The following is a 22397-nucleotide window of genomic DNA, read 5'->3' as shown; positions in this document are numbered from 1 at the left end:
GTTGAGACAAAAATGCATCTTATGTTAATGAGCTAATTGTGGGAAATATAAACAAGGCTACTTATGAGTATTATTGATTGATTGTGAAGTGGGCATGAAATGAACACACATCAGATGCTGATTGGCTCTTTGCCGTTCATTACTAGCAAGTGGAACACATATATACCCACAACATAGCTGCAACACAACACAGCCCCTTTTATATATAAGCCCACAACATAGCTGCAACACAACACAGCCCCTTTTATGTATAAGCCCACAACATAGCTGCAACACAACACAGCCCCTTTTATGTATAAGCCCACAACATAGCTGCAACACAACACAGCCCCTTTTATGTATAAGCCCACAACACAGCTGCAACACAACACAGCCCCTTTTATGTATAAGCCCACAACACAGCTGCAACACAGCCCCTTTAACATAAACACCCGCACTCCACACATGCATTCATCCGCGCCACATAGTCCTCACCAGGCGGGTTACATCAACCCAAGCCTGCAGCCTCCGAGGTGTGTGGGCAGTTGCAGACGCTGTGGCTGACCTGGTGGCGGTGCCAGAGTCACAGGCAGGAGAAGGCGCTGGAGTCACATCAGATGACAGTTCCCCAAAGTCCTCAGCGCCACCATGTCCTCCACTAGTGCAAACTGAAGGCTGGTAGGGCGCTAGCCGGTCACGGTGGAGGACCATCCTCCTCCGCCCCGTTAACCGCACACGGTGCCCCGTTAACCGCACACGCTGCCCCGTTAACCGCACACGGTACACAGCATCAGACGGCACAGACACCTCTGGTTCCAGAGGGGGCCCTATAACCAGGTCCACTGACGTCTGAAACTCGCGGACATTAATGTTAAGACTGTGAAGGTTGAGGTTGTTTTGCAGGGGGAAAAATTAATAAAATTATCAAACGTAGATGATTAGTATTTACATAAGCGGAACAGTTGGGCGTATTTTAATAATGTATGATATGTCTCTAGCTTATTATTATTATTATTTTTTCACTATTCCCTTCACTATGATAATGGGGACCTGATTAATGTTGGTCAGAAACATGGCGTCCACAGACCGCGTGACCCCTCGAAACCAATCCCATAATGGGATAGCTCAGACCATTCAATTCCCTACTCTCTCGGGTATGCATTCTCCAGATAGGTAGCGATCTCTAGTGGTTCCCACAGAAAGGCAGTTCACAATCTCAGAAATTCACCCAGGCATTTTATTTTACTTTTTAAACAGGACAAGTACCTCACTGTTCCTCCATATGATTAGAGGTCTAGTACCTCACTGTTCCTCCATATGATTAGAGGTGTAGTACCTCACTGTCCTCCATATGATTAGAGGTCTAGTACCTCACTGTCCTCCACTGACCTCCGTAGCTCTCGTCCATTTCCACAACAGAGAGCACTGGTGCTCCCACCTCTGGGGCTCCAGTGAAATGTTTGGAGTAACTCCCGCCAGTGCAAAATTCTGGAGGAATGTTGATCAGGATTGACATAAAAGTTGCATGAATTCAGACTGCATGTCGCTTTCCAAAATATCAGAGCTGATTTGGATTTAGACCACAAATGAAAGTGACCCAGATCAGAGTTGAAAAAGTCACATTTCATGTGACTTGCGCTGTTCACACTGTTTGGAGAGCAACAGATACAGGTCACATCAAGTGAAATTAGATTTGCCTTGGCAGTGTGAACCTAGCAATATGAACCAATGCAATTACCTAATTGCAAAAGCTATTAAATAATCGTGCACAGTTAATTTTGACACATTTATGACTTTTATATTCATTTCATACATATAATTCACAAATTTTCAGGAGCTTAGAAAGAATCCCACACACTGACCATTTCGCAAGCAATTATTTATTTAGAAAATACAACGTTTCGATCTTAGACCTTCATCAGGTAAATTTAGGCAACGACAACCAATCAGCTTGACACCAGTCACTCTGGACATCTGCACAATGCAAACATGTGACGTGTTAAGTCCAGCATGCACCACGTTCACCCTGACCAGATCAGCGCAGCATGAAGTGGAATGAGCCGAATATCACCAGCACTCCTGTGAGTCTAAGTAGAGTGGGATTCTCCGCGAGTGTCTTGATGATGTCTTACAGCGATGTCAAGGTAACAGGACAGAACATCTACTGTAGATGCAGCCATGGAATGTTCTGTTTACCAACCTAAAGTCTTGCCCTCGCTCGGTGAAGCATGGTTTCAGTATGAACACTAGATGGCAGTGTAGGATCTCATAGTGCTGGTCTCCAGGAGAGGTGATGTTGATGGATGCTTGTAAGCACAATCGGCTCATTCGACTTGATTCAGATCTGCGCAATCAGGGCGTCATCAATATCATGCACCAACAATTGATGCTCAAATGTAGTACATATTGATGCAGCATCTAAATGAGTCAAGTCTGTAAGGGCTAGGAGCCTTTCCCTAAGAGCACCATGTGAAACATATTTCACACAGTGACAGCTGCTCTGTCTTTCCGTCCCTGGCCTCGTCGGCCATAATGGCAGACATGTTTGACTCCCTCATCTCTCTAACAACAGTTGCCGTTACCTCGTGAACAACACTGTATCGTTTGATTCTGACTATCAGAGGAAAGGTAGGTTGTGTTTGCTGGAGGAGTGTAGCCTTTTAAGAAAGGGTCAAACTTTTTCAGGAGCTTCATGCACACCAAGAAAATCCTTCTGTTGTTGCTCTCAAGTGATTCATCATGACCCCTAAATGGAGTTTCCCCAGCATACGTGTCACATCGTGACCCCTAAATGGAGTTTCCTGCTTCCCCACTGTACGTATCACATTGTGACCCCTAAATGGAATACCCTGTTTCCCCAGCATACGTGTCACCTCCACTATAACAATTGTGTGGTTTTATGTTCAGTGCATGTTTCCAATTTTTATCCCACCAATCACAAATTCCTCCTGTTTGAATATCTTGCCGATCACCCTACATGCAAAGCAGAATGAAGCATTTCTTCTCACAGAGTATTCTAGCCAATTAAAACTCTGGAAGCACTTAGACTGAAAGGCTCTCTTCTGTGTACCACACTGGTCTAGAGCAGTGGTTCTCAAACTCCTAGTGGTACTCTGGTCTAGAGCAGTGGTTCTCAAACTCCTAGTGGTACTCTGGTCTAGAGCAGTGGTTCTCAAACTCCTAGTGGTACTCTAGGAGTCTCCAAGTCTCCTATAATTCAAAATCCTTAACCACGCGATCGATGAAGTTAAATTTAAACTATTTTTTATTTTTCATGAAAAAAGTAGGCCTATATTCGTTTTTATATCAACCAATAGGAGCCAATAGGCCTACTAGGCTAGTTTAACTGTATGGAGCATTAACAAATGGTTTACAAGCTAAGCTGTGATGGCAAGCAAAGGAAAGGAAGCAAACATGATGGATCAAAAACATCCATGCAATCACGGCTCCAAATGGGAAGTATTAGAAAGTGCTGGAGCAGAACCTGAAGTTGGTGACAATGAGCCCAGCACATGTGACTAGTGAGGCTTCCAAGGCACCTGCCAGCAACAAACAACGCAAAACACTATGTACAATATACAATATGTGAAACTGGCAATAAAATACAATTTGTGAATTGTATTTTATGCCAGTCATAATGCTGATACTTGGAGAGCCAATTGTTTTCTGAGGTGGTACAGTACTCATTGTGAAAAGTTAGAGAACCACTGGTGTAGAGGGTACTGAGGCAGCTTCCAGTGTCCTTATCCCCTAAATCAGTGTTTCCCAAACTTTTTTTCTGGGGACCCACTTTTTAAAAATGACAGACCATCGTGACTCATATTGTTTTAGGCCACAGGTTCTCAAACTTTTCAATAGCATATAGCACATAACTCAAGTCGTTATTAGCCTATTTCTGGAGGTTTCTTTGGAAAGTTGAATCTGCATTTTTCTCTGGAGTTAAACATTTGCTTGTTTGTAGGCCTTATACTAAGGCTGTGTATTGATGTTGTGATAAGCTTGTAATGTGAAATGAATAAATATCAGAACAAGAGGCTTTTGCGCAATAGCCAAAAGATAATGTGCCTTTGCTGTAGCCTAGTATAGTTTGCAAAGTGGAAAACGAGAGGAAATAATAGCTTTTAAAATGTCAATTTAAATTGTAGCCTAATATAATGCTCCGTTGTGCGTTTTTAAATCCGAAATAATAAGGAATGTGAGGAAGTTGCTGTTAACTTTAAAGAGTGCATCTCGAAACTATACAGCCTATGACACAAATTGAATATGTCCAGTACACGGATGTCTGCTTGACAGCACGGAAACTAGATTTTAATCGGTCAACGGAAGCAGCTGTCCGTTAATGTTCATGCTGATTCATGTCCCTTGCATTTTCAACTGCGAGGTCCATAGCAGGCGCCCCACAGAAATGTTTCCATTTGCGAGTGAGATGCACGCTGCCCCCTCTGTGACGCATTCGCCCCCAGTTTCAGAGCTATTCTAGGGCCGTCACTGTGGTAAACAAACTCCTAATAGAAAGCTGATAACTTTCCTGGCTAAATGGTATAAGCTAGGCCTATTACACAACATAAATTGTGCTGGCGACCCAAATAAAATCTCCTGTGACCCACCTGTGGGTCGTGACCCAGTCTTTGGGAACCAATGCCCTAATCAACAGCCCTGTCTGCGGTCGCTTCCTCCTGCTCTCCTCTCTCTGTGCTCCTCCTGCTCTCCTCTCTCTGTGCTCCTCCTGCTCTCCTCTCTCTGTGCTCCTCCTCTCTGTGCTCCTCCTGCTCTCCTCTCTCTGTGCTCCTCCTGCTCTCCTCTCTCTGTGCTCCTCCTCTCTGTGCTCCTCCTGCTCTCCTCTCTCTGTGCTCCTCCTGCTCTCCTCTCTCTGTGCTCCTCCTGCTCTCCTGCTCTCTGTGCTCCTCCTGCTCTCCTCTCTCTGTGCTCCTCCTGCTCTCCTCTCTCTGTGCTCCTCCTGCTCTCCTCTCTCTGTGCTCCTCCTCTCTGTGCTCCTCCTGCTCTCCTCTCTCTGTGCTCCTCCTGCTCTCCTCTCTCTGTGCTCCTCCTGCTCTCCTCTCTCTGTGCTCCTCCTGCTCTCCTCTCTCTGTGCTCCTCCTGCTCTCCTCTCTCTGTGCTCCTCCTGCTCTCCTGCTCTCCTCTCTCTGTGCTCCTCCTGCTCTCCTCTCTCTGTGCTCCTCCTGCTCTCCTGCTCTCCTCTCTCTGTGCTCCTCCTGCTCTCCTCTCTCTGTGCTCCTCCTGCTCTCCTCTCTCTGTGCTCCTCCTGCTCTCCTCTCTCTGTGCTCCTCCTGCTCTCCTGCTCTCCTCTGTCTGTGCTCCTCCTGCTCTCATCTCTCTGTGCTCCTCCTGCTCTCCTCTCTCTGTGCTCCTCCTGCTCTCCTCTCTCTGTGCTCCTCCTGCTCTCCTCTCTCTGTGCTCCTCCTGCTCTCCTCTCTCTGTGCTCCTCCTCTCTGTGCTCCTCCTGCTCTCCTCTCTCTGTGCTCCTCCTGCTCTCCTCTCTCTGTGCTCCTCCTGCTCTCCTGCTCTCCTCTCTCTGTGCTCCTCCTGCTCTCCTCTCTCTGTGCTCCTCCTGCTCTCCTCTCTCTGTGCTCCTCCTGCTCTCCTCTGGTCTGCTCCCTTTCACCTTCAAAACACTCTCCCTGCTCCTCTCTTTCTACTTTGTAATTATGTAAAAAGGAAAAAAATGTACTAAGTCATCCACGAAATGACTAAATATAATGTACTTTTTTTAATTGGTAATTAGTGAGGTGGTTGAGAATAAATGCCCTTTTTTGAGAATAAATGCCCTTTTTTGAGAATAAATGCCCTCTTCTTCCAGGTCTTGCACCCACTGTGTCTCCACTCTCTCTCCCTCTTTACATACAAACGTTTAGTAAGGAAGTAGTTATAAACCTTTATAATAATACACAAAGCAAACAAGACGGAGCAGTTTTAAAAGATTGAGTAAATACTATAGCCTACTATTGCCACGGTGCTTCACCAACCTGACTAGAGACTAGGCTATAGCTTATTTTGTGCCTCATTAACTTACTGATAGACTTTCTAACTTGGCATAAGATATAGCTTTACATATCTTGCCACTGGGCAACAAGTTAACTGTTTGCAATTGCGTAAGAAGCGTTCCGGTTTTCACAGACTGCACACGCTGAAACCCGCCCTATCACGTCTTTGAAATGACGTCATGAGGGCGGGTTTCAGCGTGTGCAGTCCGTGAAAACACAAGTGCAAGAACTGAACGCAGGCGCAGACTCACTCCATATTGTATGGTCAATGGAGTCACGGTGGTACGTTCCATCCCGTCTGGAGGACGTCGGACAGGATTTCTAACCAGCATGCATTGTGTCCATCCCAGCATACATTGCGTCCATCCCAGCATGCATTGTGTCCATCCCAGCATGCATTGCGTCCATCCCAGTATGCATTGCGTTCATCCCAGCATGCATTGCGTTCATCCCAGCATGCATCAGATCGAGTCAGATCTGCACAGGTCTGCATCAAGTCGAACGAGCCGAAAGCAATCCATGCTGGGAGTGAAGAATCTGGTAAGGGAGAGTCAGGGATCAGGTAGCCACTTACAGCAACGGCACACTCTAAGATACGGCTCCAATGGCATGCTGTGTGTGTGTTTGTATAGCGTGTGTCACACCTCTAACATCAAACATCTGGCTTAGAGCACAGAGAGGCCTTTGTATGTTTTACAACCTTGTTTCAAAAGCAGTTGGGATTCAGAATGTACATAAAAACAGAATTTTATGATTTTCAAATCATGTACATCCTATATAGAATAGAGATATGGTGCAAAGACAACATATCCTTTGTTGGGATTTTTTTTCTTCAAATATATGTTGATTTTAATGGCAGGCAGCAGTACGTTTTTAAAAAGTTTGGACAGGGGCCTGTTGGCAACCGTGTTGACTAACCTCTTCTCGTAACTTTCTCTAAACGTTTGGAGATGGAGGAGACCAGTAGCTGGAGAATGAATTGTTTTCAGGATTTCAGCCGACCAGAGACCAGTCGCTGGAGTTTTGAGAATGAATTGTTGTCAGGATTTCAGCTGCTCAACAGTCTTGGTTTGTTTGCAAAACCACTTCAGCCGTGGTTTTGTTTCCATGTCTGGACTGCAGGCATTTGAAATATCTGGGCCTAATTTGAACTATGGGCAAACCGCAAGTCTCTGCTTGTATCTGAAGAATGAAAATGCTAAAGCTTAGTCTCGTTTAACCAGACTCACTACTTTGTCTCACTGTACATGCACATACACGTGGAAAAAACATTTACCCCATCCTCATGTGGAAATAACTGGTGGAAAACTGCATATCCTCATGTGGAAATAACTGGTGGGAAACTGGGAAACTTAATATCCTCATGAGGAAATAACTGGTGGGAAACTGGGAAACTGCATATCCTCATGTGGAAATAACTGGTGGGAAACTGCATATCCTCATGTGGAAATAACTGGTGGGAAACTGCATATCCTCATGAGGAAATAACTGGTGGGAAGATAAGATGAGCCTTTAATGTATCTTAGGTAGAGAAATTTGTCTTGGGCAATCAAGAGAGTGTGGTTACACAAATTAGACAAAAACATACATTAGCACATAAGGTGAGTTAACACCAGAGAACACAGAGACATAAACATAGATATAAGCTAACTTCACATAGCCAACCCAGAACACAGAGACATAAACATAGATATAGGCTAACTTCATATAGCCATCCCCCCCCCCCCCACACACACACAACATAGTCTCATTACACACACACAACCCTATTCTAAACAAACACTGCATCATAACACTATTGTAATATTGCACACAACCCTATTCTAAACAAACACTGCATCATAACACTATTGTAATATTGCACACAACCCTATTCTAAACAAACACTGCATCATAACACTATTGTAATATTGCACACAACCCTATTCTAAACAAACACTGCATCATAACACTATTGTAACTAGATGTAGACGCAGAGCGGTACAAAATATGACCGCCGCCCAGTCCAGCACATTTTTTCTACAAAAATAAATCACGCTGAAAGGCCTATATGATTCTAACTGTCTCACTAAATTGCATTATCCACACTCAATTCTCACTGATATCTGCTAGACAACAAGTACCAAAACATGATTAGTTCATAGATTTCACATGTAAAATTCATTTTATACAACCCCACCTCCATCTTGCCTGTTCATAATTCTGAGAAATTCTTGAATTGTGTGCATGTGTGCATGTACATGTTTATGTTATGTGTGTGGGTGTGTGTGTGTGTGTGTGCGTGCTTGTGTGTGTGCCTGCGTATGTGCCTGTGCATGCAAGCGTATATGTCTACTGTGTGAGTATGTGTCATACGTATGATTACTGTGAATCTATGTATGTGTGTGTGTGTGTGTGTGTATCTGTTTGTGCACATGTGTGCACATGAAATGGGTTAGCATGACCCCTGGAGGCAAACATACGGAAAAAAATGGTCATCCTAGTCCATACAGTTCTTAAGATATTCACAGAGAACTGTGTCTGCCCTACCCTCCTTTCGGGGGTCCAGTCCAGCGGGGGGGCTACAGATCAAAACGAAAGACGACGGTTCCATGCTATCCATGTGGGGTTACATGCCCACGAAGTTTTGTGTACCCCGGTCTTTCAGTGTCCCGGGAATCCTTGTTGGTGTACGTCACTAAATGTACACATACATTATTTTATTGTAAGGCCCCCCATGAACGAAAGTACACAAAACTTGGCATGCATTCGGAGGGTGTCATAATGATCCTACACTTTTAATTTCGTGCAGTTTTGACCTTGTCAGCCAGAGATATTGTGATGAAAACACCTAATTTTTTGCTTTTTAATTTTTAACTAGGTGGCGCTATACATGAAATAAGTGGTAATGGGATGGGTTGACATGCCCCCTTAAGACCAACATACATAAAAAAGGTGGACCTCCTAGGCCCTATAGTTCTCGAGATATTCACAGAAAACTGTCTCCGGCCACCTACAGGCCAGTTGGTGTATAGTAACATAAATTAATTTATTGTGTGGCCCCCCATGAACGGAATTCCACGAAACTTGGCGTGCATACAGAGGGTGTCATAATGATCCTACACTTCCAATTTCGTGCAGTTTTAACTATGTTAGGTCACAGATACCTGCGATTACATCACCTCATTTTTACTTTTTTGTGTTTAACTAGGTGGCGCTATACATGAAATGAGTGGTTATGGAATGGGTTGACATGGCCCCTTGAGATCAACATACAAAAAAAAAATGGTCCTCCTAAACCCTACGGTTCTCGAGATATTCACAGAAAACTGTGTCTGCCCTACCCTCTTTTCGGGGGTCCAGTCCAACGGGGGGGCTACAGATCAAAACGAAAAACGATGGTTCAATGCTATCCATGTGGGGTTACATGCCCACCAAGTTTCGTGTACCCCGGTCTTTCAGTGTCCCGGGAATCATTGACGGAAATTTGGGCATGCGAAAAAGAAAAAAAAAAAAATCTCACTAAACCTATATGACCGCCGCTTCGCTACGCGGCGGTCATAATAATGTTTTTCCTACAATTAATATGAAATAATTGGCTATGTTATACCAGAGAGGGTTAAAGCAGAGCAATCAAGGATCTTTGGTTATACCGAGGTTCCACAGTTAACGATAGCTAGCTAGTAAGTTAACGGTGATTACATAGGAGGTTATGTTTTTTATTTTTTTTATTTTAAGTGTTAGCTACGAGCTAAATTTGTCCTCTACACTGGGGTGGGGATTGCGAATTACTTTAGTAATGTATGTAGTTTCGGGATGAGACAGTAAATATACATATTTCTTCATAACCGTTGTGTTAGTAAAAGGACTGCATGTCCTGTGAATTAATAACTAGATGAAATGTGTGACTGCTAGCCATCTCTCCCATTGGAATAAATAATATGATGCTAGCTTGCTTTCCCATTGGGATCAATGATATGATGCTAGCTTGCTTTCCCATTGGAATATATGATATGATGCAATCTTGCTTTCCCATTGGGATCAATGATATGATGCTAGCTTGCTTTCCCATTGGAATATATGATATGATGCAATCTTGCTTTCCCATTGGGATCAATGATATGATGCTAGCTTGCTTTTGTGGTGGAAAAAAAGCCTCTACCAGAACCTCCGATTAAAAAACACTCTGAATCAATGCAATCCACGGAGAACAATCTGAGATGAGAAGTAGCCGCTAAAGGCCTTTATTTCACAAATCCAACCAGGCAGGAGATGTGAATGGATATCCTCTGCAGCGGAATCCAGGAACCAGGCCTCAGGTGAGAAGATGCGCAAATTCTGAAGTTCACTCCCTTGGGAACCAACTGTTATACCCGCTAAAGCTGGTGTTGGAACACCACCTCCTCAGTGATTTTGGCCAATCCTTGACCAGGTGTCTGCCCCATATGCAAATGGCAGACATCTCTTTAGCCAATCAGTGTTTACCCAATTATTCATATTGGTGGATAAGTTTACCGTATTGTTCATAAAAATAATGTGCACCATTTGTTTGGTACCAGACAAGTCTATTAGATTACATACAGCAGGCCTGTTTCCTGTCTTGGCTCATGCATGACATCATCCCTTGGTGCCTGCCTGGCCATACATTCGTCTCTAGAAATTCACCACACTAGCGTAGCAAAACATAGTCAAGAGTATGGTACACGAGGCTAGCGTAGCAAAACGTAGTCAAGAGTATGGTACACGAGGTTAGCGTAGCAAACCGTAGTCAAGAGTATGGTTCACAAGGCTATTAGGGAGGAGCGTAGCAAAACATAGTCAAGAGTGTGGTTCACGAGGCTAGTGTAGCAAAACGTAGTCAAGAGTATGGTTCACAGTATGGTTCATGAGGCTAGCGTAGCAAAACATAGTCAAGAGTATGGTACACAAGGCTATTAGGGAGGAGCGTAGCAAAATTGTCTTTAAAGCGTAGGCAGGGCCATGTTGTCCAGGTTGATGGAAAAGACTTTAAGATCCCTCTTGATGACGTCTTTAAAGCGTAAGCAGGGGCGGCCATGTTGTCCAGGTTGATGGAAAAGACTTTAAGATCCCTCTTGATGACGTCTTTAAAGCGTAAGCAGGGGCGGCCATGTTGTCCAGGTTGATGGAAAAGACTTTAAGATCCCTCTTGATGACGTCTTTAAATCGTAAGCAGGGGCAGCCATGTTGACCAGGTTGATGGAAAAGACTTTAAGATCCCTCTTGATGACGTCTTTAAAGCGTAGGCAGGGGCGGCCATGTTGTCAGCGGGCTCTGGCCAGCTCGCCATATAATAATATGGGGCGGTGGTAGTGTAGTGGTTAAGGAGCTGGGCTAGCGTGCAGTATTAGTGTAGGGTGGTGGTAGTGTAGTGGTTAAGGAGCTGAGCTAGTGTGTGGTAGTGTAGTGGTTAAGGAGCTGGGCTAGTGTGTAGTAGTAGTGTAGGGCGGTGGTAGTGTAGTGGTGAAGGAGCTGGGCTAGTGTGTAGTAGTAGTGTAGGGCGGTGGTAGTGTAGTGGTTAAGGAGCTGGGCTAGCGTGCAGTAGTAGTGTAGGGTGGTGGTAGTGTAGTGGTTAAGGAGCTGGGCTAGCGTGCAGTAGTAGTGTAGGGTGGTGGTAGTGTAGTGGTTAAGGAGCTGGGCTAGCGTGCAGTAGCCTGTAGGGCGGTGGTAGTGTAGTGGTTAAGGAGCTGGGCTAGCGTGCAGTAGTAGTGTAGGGTGGTGGTAGTGTAGTGGTTAAGGAGCTGGGCTAGCGTGCAGTAGCCTGAAAGTTGTCGGTTCAATTCCCGGCTTCCACCGTTGTGCCCTTGAGCAAGGCACTTAACCCCAAGTTGCTCTGGGGACAATGTGATTCCTTGTAATATCGCTGACATATGTAAGTCACTTTGGTCAAGAAGTGTCTGCTAAATGTAATGTAATGTAATAAGACTGTAGGGATCATCCATTCGATGAACATGCCCGGCCCATTGGAGATGGCGTTCACAAAGGATGGTGCACAGGTCACTGGAGCCAGTTCTCTCAAGTATGACAGAGACCCTTTCTCAAAGTCAAGGATTCGTGCTTGGTACCACGAGCCCTGCCGAGTGCAATCCTTCACAGACGAGGCAAGGCTTCTTTTTAGCATTCGGAAAACACACAATGGAACAGACTAGCGAGTGTGCAGGAAGCTGCAGGTGCATTATTAAAAATCATGTGCGCACAGGATTGTGGGTGTTCCAAGCATGCAGAGAATACACGCATGCATCCTCGAAAATCTCAGAACGAAGGACTCAATACTTGATAGAATTTTAAAGCACCCTTGACATTGGAACAGTGCTTGGCGAGATTCAATGACGTAACGTCCTTGAAAAAGCGAATTTGAAGGACCCATCCTTGACTTGGTCAGAAATGGTCAGAGTGGCACATGGTCCTTCCAGCACACCCAGTATGGACCGAAGCCCAAACAACAACACACACCTACAGGAAGCATCCCACAGCTGGGCAGGGGTTTCATTACAAAACAGCATTTAATTGTACAATTAGGAGAAACAAGATTTAAAGAAAAAATACAATGCAGAGAAAACAACAGTCTTCTTTTGGCAGATCAGTACACATTTACAAGACGCAATGCAGAGAAAACAACAGTCTTCTTTTGGCAGATCAGTACACATTTACAAGACGCAATGCAGAGAAAACAACAGTCTTCTTTTGGCAGATCAGTACACATTTACAAGACGCAATGCAGAGAAAACAACAGTCTTCTTTTGGCAGATCAGTACACATTTACAAGACGCAATGCAGAGAAAACAACAGTCTTCTTTTGGCAGATCAGTACACATTTACAAGACGCAATGCAGAGAAAACAACAGTCTTCTTTTGGCAGATCTGTACACATTTACAAGACGCGCACCTGCCTGCCTGTGGGCACTTGAGGTAGACAGAGGACTACATAGGGATAAAGGAATAAACATACAAACACACACACACACACTCATATACTGTACACACACACATACATACTGTACACAGACACACACACACATACTTTACACACACACACTGTATGTACACGATGTGACGCCCTGGCTTTGCCATGCCGTGAAGCGCTACGCCTCTTCCTCCCTCTGCCTGTATGGTGCTCTTGAGCACTAGGCATGTTGTTGCTGTATTATTGCATTTTGACCTGCAGGAGGAGCTGGAGAGGTCCCGTGGCTAATGAGGGGCGTGGCTCCGTGTTAATGGCCGTCGGAATAAAGCCGGCGTCCTGAGGTCTCACTTGCGCTCTCGGTTCTGCTCTGGCCTGACGCTGTGGAGGGCTGGCTGCAGCGATTCCCGATTGCCTTTTCTTTATGCACTATACATACACTTTACATGACGTGCATGACACTTTATTTTATCTTGTGTTGCCTCTCACCTACTGACTTTTGTAAATATATTTGTAAATAAATTAAGATTATCATTTAAAAGTTGCCCGACGGTGTCAGTCTTCCCTATGTCCTTACCCTTTGAGCCAAGGTGTTTGTGACAACACACACACACACACTCAAATCATGAGTCTCATTAAAGCAACATCAAAGCATGCACGCTATCTGTTTATCCAGCACCGTTATTTCATTGGAAATAACGATGTCCACAGACAAGGTAGAATATGTTGCATGATTTTTATGGAAGTATGATGTCAAATTTGTAGTTTCTTATGTCTCATTCCATCAAACTACAGATCCGCTACCCGATCTGGCAAACTTACATAGTGCGGTTATAGCCGATAGAGGGTCGCGAAGCGAATGCAGAAGTGCCGTTCACCCTGTTACGAGTTGAAGAAGCACTGAAACGATTTTGGAAACATTATTTTAAGCTTCAAAATAATCTTTGGTGTTGCTTTAACTGTGGCATAAGCCAGCTCAGGATACACTCAAATTTGATATACAGCATATAGCACGCACACACACACACACACACACACACACACACACACACACACACACATACATACATACAGTCCTTATGAAAACAGACTTACTCAAATTTGATATACAGCATATAGCACGCACACACACGCACACACACACACACACACGCACACACACAGGGGTTTATCAGGCAGAGTCCCTATGAAAACACACTCATGTGTGCGCTCACACACACACACACACACACACACACACAGACATCTTCAGTGGGAGTCCCTGTGGTAAGGAACAAAAGGATGCTGAGGGGTCCTTAAGGTGGTCCTGGAGGAGGCACACACACCAGCCAGCTCCACCGCTCCAGTCCACCTTAAGACGGCCAGGGTCTGCCCAAAGTTCAGCTCAGTCTCTGACCTCAGTAGCCCGAGGAGCTGCATCTTCTTGGAGTGTGTCTTCACAGTGTGTGTGTGTGTGTGTGTGTGTCTATGTCTTCAGAGTGGTGTGTGTGTCTTCACAGTGTGTGTGTCTTCACAGTGTGTGTGTGTGTGTGTGCGAGTGTGAGTGTGTGTGTGTGAGAGTGCGTGTGTGTGATTAATGATTAATAGGAGTCTTTGTTTGTGAATGTGTGTGAGCATGTGTGTGTGTGTGTGTCTGTGAGTGCGTGTGTGTGATTAATGATTAATAGGAGTCTTTGCTTGTGAACGTGTGTGAGCGTGTGTGTGTGTGCGTACACTCAAGAGTCTTCAAGGTCCGAGCTCACTAAAGGGCTCAACATGCTTCTGCATCATCTCCACGGCGTAGCTACGCCACCACTCCTACGGCGTCGTGACCCTTTTACGGTTCTGCGTGGGGTTGCGTTGCATCGCGGTGCATTTCACCGCCAGAACGCTCGTTGTCGCCTGTGTCTGCGTTGTTCACCACCGAAACCACAGACCGTATGACCGAAACGGTACTCAGAATGGCAAACCTGTCGTGCTAAAATATTAATCTTATTTGTTTGGCCCTTTCTTGCTTAGATTTTGTAAAAAGTATCGAGAAATAGACACAGTAAAATCCTACTGTAACCAGCAAATAAGTCTGAGGTTCTTTGCGAGGTGTCTGCCAGTCAGTTTAAGTTATGTTAGCAAGCGAACTTTAGCACAACTGCCCACAAAGTACTGCTTGCTGGCAAAGGGCTAATTTCATAATGTTACTGACGGATAACCCCATCATTGTAACCAAAATATGTCTGAACTTATTTGCAAAGCTTAAGACAGTAGGCTGCTTGAAACACCGACCATCAACACACAGGACGAGTTGACCAATCACAATCCTTGCGGCCTGCATTGCCTCGACGCAAATGTGCAATTTTTCGGAGGTGCACGTGGAGCTACGGCGGAGTGGTCGGACAGGGGTTCCCCGCCACGCAGAGGGGTTCGCGGAGGTACGCCGTTGAGTCCACACAGAAGCATAAAACAGGCTTTACAGGTTGACTATGTTTCTGTGTGTGTCACGATTATGTTGTGTGTTGTGTGTGTGTGTCATGATTATGTTGTGTGTTGTGTGTGGGTGTGTGTCACGATTACAGTATGTTGTGTGTTGTGTGTGTGTGTGTGTGTCATGATTATGTTGTGTGTTGTGTTGTGTGTGTGTGTATATGTCATGAAATCTGTTGTGTGTTGTCCACATCTGTGTTGCTGGGACACACTTCCAGGCTGATCTCCACCCTCTCGGGCGTTGGCACATAGAGACGCTCCTGTGGGGTCAACAAAGGGCAAGGGTCAGAGGTCATCAACACCCACACACACGCAAACGCATACACGCACACACGCGCACACAAAGACACTCCTGTTGGGTCAACACAGGTCAAGAGGTTATCAACACACACACACACACACACACACACACACACACACACACACACACCTCACCTTGGGTAGGCTTCTGCGACGTTTTTAACAGGCTACGCTATAGAGGCTTAGACAACTATGACCCACGTTTTGGTTTCGTAAATTAATTTGCCCTACTTCTTGACTGCAATGTAGTCAATTGACTGCTTGACATGTCATTTTTATTTTTCTGTACAATAAACAAATACATCTGCTTTATGCCGCAGAATTACATTCATATTTGGAACTTACATAGTCCAATGCATCGTTACACTACGTTAGTGTTTCCCAAAACCATAGTAGCAACGAACATTCGCAACCACTATCGTAAAGTTGTGTAGTTACAACTACACCTCTCGACCTGTGGTAGAATGCTAGTAGAAGCATAGTTCCAGGGATCTTCATGTCAAAGACGTCACTGAAGCCAGTTATTTGTTTGCAAATTAATAATTATAAATATATTTAGGTTTCTAATTGATATTTACACTTCTAACCACCATACATCCATATTTTAAATGGCCCAGGCAGAGTCAATTTGCAGCCATGTGCACGTAAGTAAAAGTCACACACCTGCAGATAATAATAAGGTGGTGCGCACTTTTTGACGAGTCAGCTAAATATGTACTAAATATGTAGCCTTTGATTTTCATGGAGGGGGGGGGGGGTCCTTGTTAGTTTACGCAAACCAAGCCAAGAAGGCTTATTCTGATTTTGATAATATGATCTGCACAAAAGATTTCAATGTCAATATTTTTCAAAAATCTTAACCCAGATTCGAACTCTTGGACAGGGGACTGGTAACTGCTGTGCAACGGCGGCTGTCATCTGCCGGCCTTAACGCAATGCGCAACAGAAGTATGTGCAGGTGCCCGTTCACGTGCTACTAAACGTCATTAACCACCTTAGTCCAGACTACTGAAGTTTGGAAACTATCATGGTCCAAACTTACAGTACTATGTAAGTACTGTAAGTGGGAAACAGTCGTAACTTACATGTTGGTTAGTTGAACGATGCATCCTGTTAGTAAAAAGCTAACCTCCGTAGTTGTACGGGAAACGCACCCCAGATCAGCTTGTAGGCCATTAGCAATCTGTTTATTTTATTTTATGAAGCCTACACAGTAGATCACATGCCACATTCTCACTTTCAATAGACAGATGCAATAGCCATTGGTCAAGTATTGAGTATAAAGCAATTAAGATAGTACCCTATACAAAAAGTACTTCATACTATCATAAAAATTCGTTAAAACAAATAGCATTTTGCAACTTGACAAAACACTGGATTAAATATCGTAGGCACAGGAGAAAACTTGTACACAATGCGTCTTTGTTCATGGATTTGGCCTCACAGCAGAGGCTTAGACAACTATGACCCACGTTTTGGTTTCGGTTTTTCCTACTTATTGACTGCAATGTAGTCAATTGACTGCTTGACAGGTTATTTTTATTTTTCTGTACAATAAACAAATACATCTGCTTTATGCCGCAGAATTACGCACTTGGCCAGCCTATAGAACGGGCACATTTTGGAGAGAATAGAGAATGTACGCACGCAATAATCTGTAGGCTATTTGTGGCTGGTTACCAGCAAACAATGTTTAATGCATTAACTCAAGACGTCAAACATTTTCTAAACAATACAAACAGAAAGGAAGCAGCAGGCAGCAAATGTAGAAGAGTAATTTCCAGTGGAAGAACAAAATGCTCAATGAAGCCCAAAGATATGAAGGCATATCTGGCAAGTTGTTATTTTTTGAAGACTTAAATGGTTGGGCTGTAGGCTTAGTTTGCAAGAAGGAGACATAAAGTGTGAGCATGCCACACTATCCACAGCTGTGGTAGGGGGGGGGGGGGGGGGGGGGGGAGGAGGATTACTGTTAGCGCAGGATTTATATAAAATTCTTCAACAGAAGGCCTGCCGCGAATGCAGGCTTGCCCAAAAAAAGGCCTGTGGTTTGCGCAGCCTACAGTAAGTAGGTCTTAGTGATAAACTAAGTGATAAAGGCACTTAACTAATAAAAAAAACCTCACGGACCACTAGCTAAAAGAAAGAGTAAACCTACTTCAACAGTATATTACACAATAGGCCTCCTCACCTTCCTTTTTGTGTCAGAGGATTCATATGATTTAAACTGGTGTAGCTTACATAGGCATGTTGCAGAACTGTTTGGATTACATACAAGTTGGTTCAACCTTGCAAGATATTATATTTTATCATGTCTGCTCGCGGACCACTTGGGATAGCTTGCGGACCACCAGTGGTCCCCGGACCACACTTTGAGAAACACTGCTCTAGACTTCTTTTTTAGCTGTCTCAGAGGTGGAAAGTTGCGTTCGTTGGGGGCAGGGCCGGATTAACAATTCATAGACCCTTGGGAACAAATGTCTGATGGCCCCCCCCTGCCCCCCAGCCAACGTGAATCGGGCGGTCAGTTAATAGGCCTATCGTGAAGATTTGTATTGCCATTTAAGGCACGAGCGCATCTGTGAGGCCAAGCCTCACCAAGTACCCCGTTTGTTTACAACTAACATTACATTTAATTAAACTACTTATAGGCTATGCCGAAATAGTTTCAACATTTTGAATATCAGTGTCGGGTGAATTAGGAAATGCCTTATGGCTGCTTGGGATCCCCCCCTGTCAAACAATAACCATACAAAAAGTTAAAAACAGATGACATGATGCGCGTCACTGACATAATGCGCAAATAATATAGCCTAGATATTCCAATATATTCGAATACATGTGTTTATTTTAGAGGGGATATTCAAACGTCATTTTTGAGCAATTTTGACAGCCTGCCAATCGTCTATTAAAGGAACACGCCACCCAAAATCAGTAGTAATATATGTTCTTACCTTAACTTTCACGAGTTGAGTCATACCTCTCCCGCGCCGGTAGGTGCGCTCAAACGCTCTGTCGCGCGGCGCGAATGTGTTAGCATGTTGCTATGCTAGCGGGCTCTGCCGTGGCCGTAGAGAGAGGAACATAGCAGTAATCAAACACCTCCACATTTTCCCTACTTAAATACAGTTGCACGAGTAGTTGATAAAAATGTGTACGTCACACAACATGAAACGTGGCGATTTTCCAAGCGAATAAACAGGAGAACTACAATGTGTGGCGCAATAGCACTTGGGAGTACTTCGACCTAGCGTAGTAATATTATTAACACCTAATTGTAGATCCTATCCACCACAGAGTTTAGAATCCATGCTGGATCGACCCTCAGCCTCTCCCTCCCCTCTGAGCGAGAGAGAGGCACACACACTAGAGATGCGCTGATGGGCTATTATTTCAACCATAACTGCATAGCAAAACGTATCATCCATCAGCCATCCATCAGCACCAAAGTTTGTTGACCAATTTTCAAAACTGCACCCGCCCACCATCCGCTGGTTGTTTTAATGTAGGCTATATGGGTGATGCAGCGCTGCTGACGTGAGGCTAGAAAGCCCTTGCCTGTTCTAGAAAGACTGATCTAATGCAGCTAATATATTAAAAGGCTAAAGTCGTACATTGGCTAGGCCTATCCCCAGAATATCAGCAGCAAACTCAGTCTCTGTCGCGCAAAACAGTCTCCAAATAAAACGCACATCGGCCTGTTGCCTATTCTGCCATGCAGCTTGTGACAATATATCGTCCAAAATGCTTGATTGCATTGTCCACGTTTTTAGCTAAATTTTCATGTACCACATCAGCATTTTTGTTCAGTGAATCTTTTGTAAATTGCTTTACAATTACCGTCGGGCCTATAGGCCTATTGCCTGGCTTGCCTCAGCTTCGGTCACGTCCTTTTACAATTTTATCATTGTAATAAAAAACGCAATTTGCCACATAATTTCAGTATGCTCCTGGCCTACTAATTAATGCCTATTGTACTTTATTTTTTGCAAAAAGAAAGAAATCCTTGATAAAATAACAAGTCATTCACATTATAGGCTACTTTACACACTGTTATGTCAGGTTGACTGACAAGCCTGTTCTGAAGACTCCCATTCATTTTGACTGCACGAGCGCGTCTTTTTCAGACAGACATCGCAATTCATTTTATAGCAGGCCATCGGACAAATATGACGCCTAAAGAAACTCCGACTCCATTCATTCTGAAAGTCCACCGCACAACAGTGCAACGTGCATGTTCACATTCAACAACCGCCAAACTTGCTTGCTTGCCTTACACATCTAAGTTTTCCGACTATTTTTCTTACAATAGGCAACAGGCCGATGTGCGTTTTATTTGGAGACTGTTTTGCGCGACAGAGACTGAGTTTGCTGCTGATATTCTGGGGATAGGCATAGCCAATGTACGACTTTTGCCTTTTAATATATTTGCTGCATTAGATCAGTCTTTCTAGAACAGGCAAGGGCTTTCTAGCCTCACGTCAGCAGCGCTGCATCACCCATATAGCCTACATTAAAACAACCAACGGATGGGCGGGTGCAGTTTTGAAAATTGGTCAACAAACTTTGGTGCTGATGGATGGCTGATGGATGATAAGTTTTGCTATGCAGTTATGGTTGAAATAATAGCCCATCAGCGCATCTCTAGTGTGTGTGCCTCTCTCGCTCAGAGGGGAGGGAGAGGCTGAGGGTCGATCCAGCATGGATTCTAAACTCTGTGGTGGATAGGATCTACAATTAGGTGTTAATAATATTACCACGCTAGGTCGAAGTACTCCCAAGTGCTATTGCGCCACACATTGTAGTTCTCCTGTATATTCGCTTGGAAAATCGCCACCTTTCATGTTGTGTGACGTACACATTTTTATCAACTACTCGTGCAACTGTATTTAAGTAGGGAAAATGTGGAGGTGTTTGATTACTGCTATGTTCCTCTCTCTACGGCCACGGCAGAGCCCGCTAGCATAGCAACATGCTAACACATTCGCGCCGCGCGACAGAGCGTTTGAGTGCACCTACCGGCGCGGGAGAGGTATGACTCAACTCGTGAAAGTTAAGGTAAGAACATATATTACTACTGATTTTGGGTGGCGTGTTCCTTTAACACCTTCCACCTAACCCCGGTGAGTGGGGGTCGCTATAATTCGTGTGAAATAGCACCATTGAGTAGCCTATGCGAAATAGCCTTAAAATCGTTTCGGTGTTGTGTGCCTTCTGGTTTCTCCACCTACTGGTTTCCTTGCGCGTGCATGCGCTGCAGCAGTTGTCAGACATTCACAAACAAGTTGTTTTAGGCGGTTTGAAGTCGCTTTTCATACGCCATGAGCGCTCGGCTAAATTACAGCCACTCGGACAAAAGACATGTAAAAAATATATGTTTTGAAAACTAGCATTAAACTGGATTCTACTCTTTGAGCCAACTATTATGTTACGCGAATCAATTAACTATTGTAGGCTACCATTAATTAATAACGTAGGCAACACCCAGGTAACATGTTGTCCAGGCTATCTGAAAGAAGGGGTTGCCTCTCATCTACAACAACTGGTTACCTTGGGCTGCTACAGTCGTCAGTGCACTGTGCACAGTAGGCCTATGCTACTCTTTGTGGTTGATCAACTAAAAATAAAAGATGTATTTGGTGATGATGTTATTGTAGGCCTAGTAGACCTAAATTCTGAGAAATTAAATGGTACGAGAAACGATCTACATAGCGCACCAGACCGCAATGTCTTCAAGGGTTGAATAAAGGGAGTTTGCAAAAATTAGTGTATTTTTCAAGTCAATAAACATTCTTAATTTTCGAATATCTTTGTCAGGGAACATCTGACTTTTAAAAACCATAGGCCTGGTAGTCGCTCAGACAAGGAGTTATAAGATAAAGGCAATACCATTTGTGTCACCTAATGCAGTTCAGTGAATTAGCAAGATACCATCTGCGTGTTGTAGGCTATCTTTCTATCTGCTTCACTTTTGTGAGTTGCGACCACCTAGGCTATGTTATAGACGTTCTATGAGGTACCAGTGTTTAGCTGTGTCACAAAACAATAAGCTTTGTCAGACTATTTTTAAAATGATATTCAGGGCTATATACATTTTAAACATTCGGGGCTGAAGACCTGACAAAGCCTTGCGTTAATTCTTCAGGTGGGAAGTGTCAGGAATTTTCATACGAGAGACGCTCTCATTGGTGGTTAGTACTGTATATGAAGTAGGGAATTGACAGCAACATATCCAATCACATTATGAGAGATGCTGAATTTAACATAAACTGCCATGTTTGATTTTAAATTAATGTAAATTTAGCCGGGACTGTAAGCTGGCACACGTGGGTGCTCGATGTTTTCAGTGGGTGCCCGAGAGACGGAGCACCCACGGTATCGGCGCTTATGACAAGCGTATCTCGCGGTTGCATCCATTACAAACATGCAATGTGAACGTCTGGGATTGGGGAGAGCACTAAATGCTCTTCTGAATAAGCACGAAGTCAAGCCTTTAAATGAAAAACACTCTTTAATAATCAAAGAAATAAACGCTAATGAAGTAAACTTGTGACCATCAAAAATAGTTTATCGCCTGTAACTCTGTGATAACAGGACGTAACAAAAAAGGCATTTGGTCGAGCAACGGAGGTTAATAAGCTCTATATTTTGTCCAAATGATGTCTGTCTATCATCGTTGCACTCGGAGAAAACCAGAATGTTTAATTTGTCCTGCGTTTTTTCTACGGCTGCAAACGGGATTCACTCGCCGTTAACCAAAT

General features: G+C 44.1%; 1 protein-coding gene across 2 annotated transcripts in view; it reads right to left on the bottom strand.

Annotated features, from left to right (window-relative positions):
• Positions 1-12462: 12462 nt before the first annotated feature.
• il13ra1 (interleukin 13 receptor, alpha 1) overlaps positions 12463-22397 on the bottom strand; it is a 43783-nt gene continuing 33848 nt past the window's right edge. For both annotated transcript variants that reach the window (XM_076288469.1, XM_076288470.1), the window contains exon 10: positions 12463-15596. In XM_076288469.1, coding sequence (XP_076144584.1) covers positions 15501-15596 — 96 coding nt within the window. In that variant the 3' untranslated portion in view covers positions 12463-15500. The remainder of the gene's footprint in view (positions 15597-22397) is intronic.

This window comes from Alosa pseudoharengus, unplaced genomic scaffold (genome assembly GCF_046254945.1).
Source record: "Alosa pseudoharengus isolate Yale_2024_CS ecotype anadromous, Long Island Sound unplaced genomic scaffold, YU_APseudo_1.1 YU_APseudo_1.1_scf_17, whole genome shotgun sequence".
NCBI classification, from domain to species: domain Eukaryota; kingdom Metazoa; phylum Chordata; class Actinopteri; order Clupeiformes; family Clupeidae; genus Alosa; species Alosa pseudoharengus.
Note: the sequence above shows the minus strand (reverse complement) of the source record. Positions and strands in the feature narration are given on the sequence as shown.